Here is an 11,016-nt window from a genome sequence, read left to right as displayed (position 1 = left end):
ACCTCAGGTGATCCACCTGCCTTGGCCGCTGTGCCTGGTCAACATTCTTCGTATTTTTATTCTAGGCTGGAGACCTTTCTCTCAAGAACAAAATGAGAATGCTCCCTGGAGTCTGTACTGATCCCTCCTCCCTCCCACTGTACATTAGTTTTCTCCTTGCATTTAAAAATACCTTTCTGGCTGGCATCCAGTGAATGAATTGAGGAGGAGAGGGAGAAGGAGAGAGGAAGCAGGTAGCTCAGTGGGGAGGCTACTGCAAAATCCTGGCAAGCAATGACAGTACCTTGGATCAGGGCTGGTGTCAGTTAGATCAGGGTGGTAGGGAAAGGAGGAAATGGATACACTTGGAATGTATTTGGAGGTAGAGCCACAGGGTTTGCTGACAAATTGGGTTTAAAGTCAAAGAGAGAAATCAAGGTTAACAAATGAATAAAAACAGATGCTGTCTCAGGTGAGTAGAGACATTATGCAAAAAGACTATTGTAACGGAGGAAAGATGGCTGTAAAAACAATGAACAACACCAGAATCTGATAACCCAGAAGGATGTGTTGTCTAATGAAACTAATTTTTTCCCCTCCTCCTTTTTTTTTTTTGAGATGGAGTTTTGCTCTTGTTGCCCAAGCTGGAGTGCAATGGTGCGATCTCGACTCACTGCAACCTCTGCCTCCCAGGTTCAAGCGATTCTCCTGCCTCAGCCTCCGGGGTAGCTGGGATTACAGCCATGCGCCACCACACCTGGTTAATTTTGTATTTTTAGTAGAGGCGGGTTTCACCATGTTAACCAGGCTGGTCTCGGACTCCTGACCTCAGGTGATCTGCCCACCTCGGCCTCCCAAAGTGCTGGGATTACAGACATGAGCCACCGTGCTCAGCCTCTCCTTCTATATTTTGTTGTCATCGGCAAGTGAAAAGATGATGATACCTTTTACAGAGATAAGGAAGGAGATGACAGAAAGTATTCCCAGATGGGTGGGAAGCTGGTAGAGCCCATTTTGCAGGAGGTGGGGGAATCAGGAATTCTTTTGGATCCAAGAAGTTTGAGATGTCTGTTAGTTCTCTCAGGGGTAGAACAGAGCGAGCAGATAGGCTCAAGGTTGGATTTGGGACGTCCTGGAAACCTTCCAGAACAAGGCAAAGGAGGAACTGAGAACTGGCATTTACTTCATAGCAAGAGCATATGAGCCTCCCCACCCCTCCTCCTTTGGCTTCCAGGCACCCCTGGGGTGTCAGAGGATAGAATCAATGCTAGAGAAGGCCACAGTCAAGGATTCCCTAGACTCCAGGGAGAATTCTGCTATGCTCTTGAGGGAAAGGGCTCCGGACTCGAATAAAAATTGCAAGATTGAAGTCCAGGCGCGGTGGCTCATGCCTGTAATCCCAGCACTGTGGGAGGCCGAGGTGGGCAGATCACCTGAGGTCAGGAGTTCAAGACCAGCCTGGCCAACATGGTGAAACCCCAACTCTACTAAAAATACAAAAGTTAGCTGGGAGCAGTGGTGGGTGCTTGTAATCCCAGCTACTCAGGAGGCTGAGGCAGGAGAATCACATGAACCTGGGAGGCAGAGGTTTCAGTGAGCCAAGATCGTGCCACTGCACTCTAGCCTGGGCAACATAGCGAGTCCCTGTCTCAAAAAAAAAAAAAAAAAAAAAGATTGTGAAAATTCTAAGAATCTAATATTGTAAAACTCCAGCATATGCATGTAAAAGCTCATCTAATTATACACTTAAGAGGTATGCATTTCATCGTATATAGGATACCTTGAGGAACAAAAAGTATCTGCAAACAAATACTGAGCTCTAGCTACTGATATGCATGCTGATGTATTTGGGAGTGAAGTGTACTGGTGTCTGCAACTGACTTTGAAATGCTTAAAACAAATCAATGAATAGATAGGTAAAATTAATAGATATGTAATGCAAAATGGGCCGGGCACAGTGGCTTATGCCTGTAATCCCAGCACTTTGGGAGGCTGAGGAGAGAAGATCACCTGAGGTCAGGAGTTTGAGAACAGCCTGGTCAACATGGCAAAACCCTATCTCTACTAAAAATACAAAAAATAGCCAGGCATGGTGGTGCGCACCTGTAATCCCAGTGCTACTTGAGAGGCTGAGGCAGGAGAATTGCTTGAACCGGGGAGGCAGAGGTTGCAGTGAGCCCAGATTGCATGCCATTGCACTCCACTTTGGGCAACAGAGTGAGACTCTATCTCAAACAAAAAACAAACAAAAATAGAATAGGCAACAAAGAAAGGATAATAAAATGGTGGAATCTGATGGGTATACAGGTGTTCACTGTATGTTTGAAATTTTAATATTTTTATAATAAAATAAGAAATGAAAATGCAAAGCAAACAAAGTAACTGCCCTGCTGAAAACCCCTCCAGACAGCTTCTGTTTGCAATAGAAATAAAATGCAGTCTTTTCCAAGACCTTGCAAGGTGGCTCCTGAAGACTTCATGAATCTTGTCTCCTAAATTCAATCTTTGAAGATATAACAAATATTTATTGAGTGCCTACTGTGTGTCAGGCACTGCACAACATGCTGGGGATACAGCAGTGAACCAAACCTGTAATAATTCATGCACAAATGGCTCTAATATTCTTCCTTCTCAAGAAGCCCATTCCCCTGGCGGGCCTTCTCACTTTCTGAAATTGTCTTCATCTCAACTTCATCTGCATGTGGATATGAGCTCAGGAAGGTCAGAGCCCTTCTCTCCATCGCTCATAGCTGCATCCTCGGGTCTAGAACAAAGTCTTGTTTACAGTAAGACCTCAATAACAATTAGTTGCAGAAATACTAGCTAACATCTATTTAGTGCTTGTTACATGTGCACCTGCGTCTGCTTTAAATTGTGTACACAGATGTACTATTTAATCCTGAAAACTAGCCCCATTTTACAAGGCTAACAGAGGCACAGAGGAGTTAGGCTGTGAATTCAAGCAGTCTGGCTTCAGCCGTCACCGTCCTAACCGCTCTACAAACTGCCTCTAAGTGAATGAATGAATGACTCAATCATTCTGACCCGCCCAAGTCGAAATCTTAACTCTGCCACTCAGCCAAGTTGACCTGGGACCAACCGATTTATCTCCCTGGACTTCAGATTGTTTATCCTTAAAGGTCAAGTCCTTCCCCTCCGTTCGTGAAGATGTAGGATGCTGGAGAAAATTGGCTCAAAGACACCCCATACACGCACGCACACGCGAACCCACTCCCGAACAATGAGGGAGGTAGAGCTGGGGAGGGTGGCGCGGGGTCAAGGCCAGATGCAGGGTGTGGCAACCTCCAGGTGGCCAAAGTCTCTGGCTTCCAGGTTCTTCTGTTTGCTTCCTCCCTACCCGGGGGCCCAAGGCGCTGTCTCCGCCGCCCGAGCCCCGCGGAAATCTGGGTGACCTCCGAGACATCCGTTGGAGCATGAGCTCCCGACATCAGGCGGCGGCGGTGGTCCGGGAGAAACCCGGCGGCGGGGAGATAAGCCTGCCCAGCAGGCAGGGGGCTGGGCTAGCTGCCCCGCCCCGCGCCTGATTTTGCTGGGGAGGGAGACGCCCGGCTCCCGCCCCTAACTAGCCCAGCCGCGCGGAGCGCCTGGGAGAGGAGAAGGAGCCGACCTGCCGAGATGGAGGCGAGCGGCACCTGGGCGCTGCTGCTGGCGCTGGCGCTGCTCCTGCTGCTGACGCTGGCGCTGTCTGGGACCCGGGCCCGAGGCCAACTGCCCCCCGGGCCCACGCCACTGCCACTGCTGGGAAACCTTCTGCAGCTACGGCCCGGGGCGCTGTACTCGGGGCTCATGCGGGTGAGGGGCCCAGGGGACGTCCTGGCTAGGGGCTGGGAGTCCCTGGGAGAGAAACGCGATTGCCAGGGCGAGGGGCTTTTCGGGTATCCTAGGGAGGAGGCAGGGGCAGGGGTCCCAAGGCAAAGGGGCTGCAGCTTTCCTGGGGTGGGGGCTGCAGCAGGTTGTCCAGGGCTGAGAACCGGAGAGGTGCCCGGGAGAGAGGATCGTGGGGTGGGGGACCAGGGCTAGGAGGGGCAGACACCTCTGCCTACAGAATCCTGGGAAGGTGATGGGCAGGGACCGAGGCTGAGAGAGACAGAAGTCCTCCAGCCAAGGAGAAGCTGATGCGGCTGGGCTTGCCCCAGAGGGAGAGGTAGCTGGAGCCATACAGGTGGGGCATCCTGAAGAGGGCACAAAGAAGAAAAGGGGGAGGCGTCCTTGCGGGAGTTGGAGGCAATGAAGAGACTGGAGGATTGCAGGCTCAGAGAGGGGGTCCCGCTGAAGGAATCTGTCTGCTCAGAATGCGGGATAGGAGGATGGGTGGAGTTCAGCTGGGAGTTCCTGGGAGCGGGGAGGGAAGGAGAGCAAGAAAGAAGGCAGAGGCAGCCCCAGCCTTAGGGAATAGCGGGTGGGAGTGGGAAGAGGCCTGAAGTTTCCCATTCAAAAGGATTCTGGGTGACTTCAAGGACATAGAAAAAGGGGTGGGGTCTTGGGGGAGAGATGGGGCAGATACTCAGCAGTGTCTGCTCTAGAATTTGAGGGTTTTGCGGTGACTGGAAAGGGTAGCTGGATATTTGGTGGGTAGGGGGGGGCCCTAAGGAATTAGGGGAGACCCAAACTACTTCTGGATTGCCCAGTGTCAGAAGTTAAGTTTCAGCAGGAAGCAAGGGAATGGCAGGAAGTTGGGGATGCCACTGAAGGATGTACTGGGGGAGGAGGCCCGGGAGCCTAGTACAAAAAGAGAACTGAGCCTCAGCTATTTCTGCTGGGGTGGGGGCAGGTTCCTGGTAGAGGGTGTAGAAGCTAAACCCGGTGGCTCCTCCAAGTGACAAGGGCCATGATGGAGACAACTTGGCTGGAAGAGGTCACAGCATCCTCTTCTTTCTTCCTCCCTGTGCCCAGCTGAGTAAGAAGTACGGACCGGTGTTCACCATCTACCTGGGACCCTGGCGGCCCGTGGTGGTCCTGGTTGGGCAGGAGGCTGTGCGAGAGGCCCTGGGAGGTCAGGCTGAAGAGTTCAGTGGCCGGGGAACCATAGCGATGCTGGAACGGACTTTTGATGGCCATGGTAAGTCAAGGGCTGCTAGGCCCTCCACTCACAGCCTGCCACCACTAACGGGTGTGTGACCTTTGCACATGGCTTAATGCCTCTGTTTCCTCATCTGTAAAATGGAGTGATAACAGTGCCCATCGCCTGGGAGGCAGGGGCTTATGCCTGAAATCCCAACACTTTGGGAGGCGGAGGTGGGTGGATCACTTGAGGTCAGGAGTTCAAGACCAGCCTGGCCAACATGGCGAAACCCTGTCTCTACTAAAAATATAAAAATGAGCTGGGCATGGTGGCGCGTACCTGTAATCTCAGATACTCGGGAGGCTGAGGCAGGAGAATCGCTTGAACCCGGGAGACAGAGGTTGCAGTGAGCCAAGATCGTGCCACTGCACTCCAGTCTGGGCAACACAGTGAGCCTCCATCTCAAGCAAACGAACAAACAAAAAGCAGTGCCCATCATGTAGGACTGAGTGAGTGAAGACTGAGCCTTGTGCAAAGTGAGCACTCACTAATCACCAGGTTGTGGTATCAGTGATAACCATCAGTGATCCAGGTAAAGCCCTGAGGGTTCAGAAAGATTCCAGAGCACTTTCAAGGTGCTGAGGATTGGTGGGTAAGCCCTCCAATGATAGAGGCAATTCTCTGTGTTACAACAGAAAGCAGGAGGCCCATGCTGGGTGCTGCCAGGAACTCAGCAGTGACTAAGAGCACTGGTGCTGCTTCCCCAGAGCACCGAGGCCAGTGGGGAAACAGACTCACCACACGGTGCCAGGCCAGAGTGGTCAGGGCCAAGACGGGGAAGCACAGGGGGAAAGGTCAGGGTGGGATGGGGAGGGGTCAGGGCAGGAGGGATCAGGGCCAGGCTGAAGGAAGCCCTAGGACTGTAGGAATTTAGAGGAGGTACCTGACCCAGCTTGTTTGGTGAGGGAGATTCAGAAAGTCTTCCTGGAAGAGAGGCTGTCAAAGCTGAGACTCATAAGATGAGTGGGGAGGGTGTTCCAGGCAGAAAGACCAGCACCTACAAAAGCATGACTTTGAGAGAAGCATTCATTCATTCAACTGGTGAATTTTCAGGCTGGGCGTGGTGGCTCATGCCTGTAATCCCAGCACTTAGGGAGGCTGAATTGGGAGGATGACTTGAGCCTAGGTGTTTGAGACAAGCCTGGGTAACATGATGAGACCCTGCCTCCACAGAACACAAACAAACATAAAAATGATCGTTATGCCTGGTCCTATACTGAGTACCAGGTACACAGAGATGACTCAGACAGGTGTGGTGTCCTCTCCTACTGTGGGAGAGGCGGACTTGTACTGCAGTAAGACAATAGAGGGAGGGAATATAATCCTAAAATGAGAGGGACAGATTTGAGGGCAAACACGGGCACAGGCACCTGTACGAGGGTAAAGAGGGAATCAGGGAAGGCTTCTCAGAGGAGGTAGCATTTGAGCTGGGCCATGAAGGATGAACGAATTAGTTTGCCAAGAATGGGATGGAAGGGGGTGAGAGTGATGCAGGCAGAGGGAACTGCAGGATCACAGGCCTAGACGGGATCCTGACCCCTTTGAGGAAGTGAGAGTCCAGTGCCTTCGTAGTGGGCTAAGTAACAAAGCTGAGAAGCCAGGGAAACCCCTGGTCATGCGGGGCCTGTGAGTCATGCCAGAGTGTTTGGGCTTTTGTTTTTCCTAGGAGCAGTTAGTTTTAAGCAGGGAACAGCTGTAGTCAGAGTTGGGAAGATCCTGTGGTTGCTGCCTGAAGGGGATGAAAATGGAGGCTAGGAGCCCAGGGTGATGGACCAGGGCTGGGGCCAGGGGATGGGGAGGAAGGAGTAATTGGGAGAAGCCTGGGGCTCTGGCCAGGGAATGGATGGTGGGCTGAAACAGAGAAAGGAGGATGCTGAGATCACTTTGGACACAGTGGGGCCAGGGCAGGAGACGCCCAAGGGGAGGTGCCCAAGAGGCCACAACAGGCTGGCATTGGACAGAGAGAGTCTGTCTGGAACAGGTGTCTTAGATAAAGGAGGAAAATGGTACAGTTCCATCCTCCCTCTGTGTTCAACCTCCGTGTTACATGGGGCACAGGACCCAGAACCCAGTGGGACTCCATAAATGATGGGATGGTTGGATGCAAGGAAAGAAGAAAGGAGGAAAGAACTCTTCATTCATCCTGGTTAATTACAGAACAGGCCAGGTGTGGTGCTCGAACCTGTCATCCTAGCACTTTGGGAGGCTGAGGCAGCTGGATCACCTCAGGTCAGGAGTTCAAGACCAGCCTAGACAACATGGCGAAACCCCATCTCTACTAAAGATATAAAAATTAGCCAGGTGTAGTGGTGTATGCCTGTAATCCCAGCTAGCTGGGAGACTGAGGCAGGAGAATCACTTGAACCCAAGAGGCAGAGGTTGCAATGAGCCGAGATCATGCCATTGCACTCCAGCCTGGGTGACAGAGCAAGACCTCGTCTCAATAATAATAATAATTACAAAACAGAAGAAGCCTGGGTCATCCCAGCTACCTACTTTTCAGGAGAATGTACTCCCTTACCCAAGGGCAAAGGATGGGAGAACCAATTTGATTATGCATTTATTGAACACCTACTGAGTCCTCATCCCTGGGCTAGGCTGGAATGGACTCGGAGCCTGAAGAGTCCCCCTCAGAGAACCTCACTAGAAAGAAGGGGGAATCGGCCGGTTGCGGTGGCTCATGCCTATAATCCCAACACTTTGGGAGGCTGAGGCGGGTGGATCACGAGGTCAGAAGATCGAGACCATCCTGGCTAACACAGTGAAACGCCATCTCCACTAAAAATACAATTAGTCAGGCATGGTGGCATGCACCTGTAGTTCCAGCTACTCAGGAGGCTGAAGCAGGAGAATTGCTTGAACCCGGGAGGCAGAGGTTGCAGTGAGACAAGATCACGCTACTGCACTCCAGCCTGGGCAACAGAGCGAGACTCCGTCTCAAAAAAAAAAAAAAAAGAAGGAAAGAAAGCAGGGGGAATGGGCAGAGGGGCCGGTCCCTCTTTGAGTTTAGCCTTCTGTGCAGGTGTTTTCTTCTCCAACGGGGAGCGGTGGAGGCAGCTGAGGAAGTTTACCATGCTTGCTCTGCGGGACCTGGGCATGGGGAAGCGAGAAGGCGAGGAGCTGATCCAGGCGGAGGCCAGGTGTTTGGTGGAGGCATTCCAGGGGACAGAAGGTCAGCATGGCGGGGTCACCCCAGGGTCTCCAGCCGAGTGAAAGGGAAAACTCTCCTGCTGTGGCTGGGGGTGGCCCCAACCCAGGTCCTGGAATGGGCAGGAGGGGAAGCCTTGGACTCTAGGGCTGGGCTGGGGGTTCTGTTCACCCCCGCCCTCTGTCTCTGTCTCACTGTCTCTCCAAGGCTGACACGACATCTCTCTGTGTGTCCCTGGTGCTATCATCCCATTCTTCCTGGGTCTCCATCTCTCTCTCTGTCTCTTTTCTTTCTCTCTCCTTTCCTCTATTTTTCGGGCCCTAAGTCTATCTCTGTTTCTCTCTCCTTGTCCGTGTGATGGTCACTCAGTTTCTTTCTCCCTGTCTGTTTCTCTGTCCCTATCTGTCTGTCTCCTTCTTTGCCTGTTTAGCTCTCTCCCTGCACTGTCTGTCCATCTGTCTTTCCCTGCCTCGCTGTCTCTCTCTGGTTGGGTTCAGCCCCAACCTGCTCCCCTCTGCCTGGCTACATCACAGCCTACCTCCCTGCCCCCATTCCCCCCAGGACGCCCATTCGATCCCTCCCTGCTGCTGGCCCAGGCCACCTCCAACGTAGTCTGCTCCCTCCTCTTTGGCCTCCGCTTCTCCTATGAGGATAAGGAGTTCCAGGCCATGGTCCGGGCAGCTGGTGGTACCCTGCTGGGAGTCAGCTCCCAGGGAGGTCAGGTGAGTGGGTGGGACCCCTTTCCAACTACCTTCCCTGAAGGTTCCTGCCAAGGTCCCATGAGAACCAGCCGTCCTTCTCCCCACAGACCTATGAGATGTGTTCCTGGTTCCTGTGGCCCCTGCCAGGCCCCCACAAGCAGCTCCTCCACCACGTCAGCACCCTAGCTGCCTTCACAGTCCGGCAGGTGCAGCAGCACCAGGGGAACTTGGATGCTTCGGGTCCTGCACGTGACCTTGTGGATGCCTTCCTGCTGAAGATGGCACAGGTGCGGGAAGGGTGCAGGGACCCCCTCTCTGAATGGGTGTGGTGACCTGGTAGGTCCCCAGCCAGGTGTCCCCGGGGACCTCGACTGGGTCCCTCTTTCCTTCTCTCTCTGCATGTCTCTGTGAGTATGAGTGTCTGTGTGTGTGTGCGTCCCTTCTCTGCACATCTGTCTGTCTCTTTCAGGGAGTTGCTCTCACTGCCTCTCCCGCCCCCAACCTGGGCATTTGTGCTGGGCTCTCTGTCTCGCCAGCATTTCTCCTCTTTCTCCCTCCCACCTCGGCCCTTGTGTTCAGGCCCCATGCCCAGGGTCCTACACCAGCAATCCCCAGGATCACTTCATCCCACCCCCTGCAGCCTCCCCAGACTTTTATGTAAATTCACAATTTTATGTGAATTATGGTCATTTATTAGGAAGCCTTGCAATATCAATTTATGTTAGTCAAATCCACTTTATTAATTATATGAGAGCAATATTTCTCTTTCTTTCTTTTTTTTTTTTTTTAAAGAGACAGGATCTCTTTCTGTGGCCCAGGCTGGAGTACAGTTGCAAAATCGTAACTCACTGCAACCTTGAACTCCTGGGCTCAAGCAATCCTGCTGCCTCAGCCTCCTAAGTAGCTGGGACAACAGGTGCGCATCACCACACCTGGCTAAATTTTTGTTTTCTTTGTAGAGACAGACTCTCACTATGTTACCCAGGCTGGTCTTGAACTCTTGGGCTCATGTAATCCTCCTGCCACCTTGAACTCCCAAAGTACTGGGACTGTAGGCATAAGCCACCATGCCCTGCAAGAAAACTAGAATTAAGGTGACTCCTAAGGAAATAAATAGTTTTTAATTGTACGAACTTTGGAAGAATGGGGCCACAGTCTTTAATTAAATGCAGCCTCCCTGTTTGTGGAGAAAGAAAAATTTTTCTGAACTCTATTGCCCCATTTCTTTTCTCTTTTATTGAATTTCTTTTTGGTTTTAACTATAGTAAAATATACATAACATTTACCATCTTAACCATTTTTAGGTATGCAGTACAGTAGTGTTAAGTACATTCACATTGTTATGCAATCAGTCTCCAGAACTCTTCATGTTGTGAAGCTGAAACTCTATACCCATTAAACAACTGCCTGTTCCTCCGTTCCCCAACCCCTGGCAATCACCCTTTTTTTGTTTTTGTTTTTTTTTTTTTTGAAACAGAATCTCACTCTGTCACCCAGACTGGAGTGCAGCGGTGCAGTCTTGGCTCACAACAACCTCTGCCTCCTGGGTTCAAGCGATTCTCCTGCCTCAGGCTCCCGAGTAGCTGGGACTACAGGCATGCGCCACCATGCCTGCCTAATTTTTGTATTTTTAGTAGAGACGGGGTTTCACTATGTTGGCCAGGCTGATCTCAAACTCCTGGCCTCAAGTGACCAAACTGCCTCAGCCTCCCAAAGTGCTGGGACTACAGGCATGAGCCACTGTGCCTGGCACCTTTCTACTTTGTCTATATAGATTTGACTATTCTAGGTGCCTCATATGAGTGGATTCATACAGTATTTGTCCTTTTATGACTGACTCATTGCATTTAGCATAATGTCCTTAAGGTTCATCCGTGTTATAGCTTGTGACAGGATTTCTTTCCTTTTTAAGCCTGAGTAATACTCAACTGTGTGTATATACCACATTCTGCGTATCCATTCATCCACTGATGGACACAGGTTGCCTCCACTTCTTGGCAATTGTGAATAATACTGCTGTTAACATGAGTGTATCTCTTCAAGTCCCTGCTTTCAATTCTTTTTTTTTGTTTTTTTTTTTGTTTTGTTTTTTTTTTTTTTTTTTT

At 51.2% G+C, this 11,016-nt stretch overlaps 1 protein-coding gene across 1 annotated transcript in view; it reads left to right on the top strand.

Annotated features, from left to right (window-relative positions):
* The first annotated feature begins 3,575 nt into the window (after positions 1 to 3,575).
* The window catches only part of LOC111554048 (cytochrome P450 2S1), a 15,311-nt gene continuing 7,870 nt past the window's right edge, over positions 3,576 to 11,016 (top strand). Inside the window, exons 1-5 of the mRNA XM_023229322.3 lie at positions 3,576 to 3,792; positions 4,894 to 5,059; positions 8,085 to 8,234; positions 8,772 to 8,932; positions 9,019 to 9,198. Coding sequence (XP_023085090.1) covers positions 3,616 to 3,792; positions 4,894 to 5,059; positions 8,085 to 8,234; positions 8,772 to 8,932; positions 9,019 to 9,198 — 834 coding nt within the window. The 5' untranslated portion in view covers positions 3,576 to 3,615. The remainder of the gene's footprint in view (positions 3,793 to 4,893; positions 5,060 to 8,084; positions 8,235 to 8,771; positions 8,933 to 9,018; positions 9,199 to 11,016) is intronic.

Source organism: Piliocolobus tephrosceles, chromosome 21 (genome assembly GCF_002776525.5).
Source record: "Piliocolobus tephrosceles isolate RC106 chromosome 21, ASM277652v3, whole genome shotgun sequence".
NCBI lineage: Eukaryota > Metazoa > Chordata > Mammalia > Primates > Cercopithecidae > Piliocolobus > Piliocolobus tephrosceles.
This window is presented reverse-complemented; position numbering and strand designations above follow the sequence as displayed.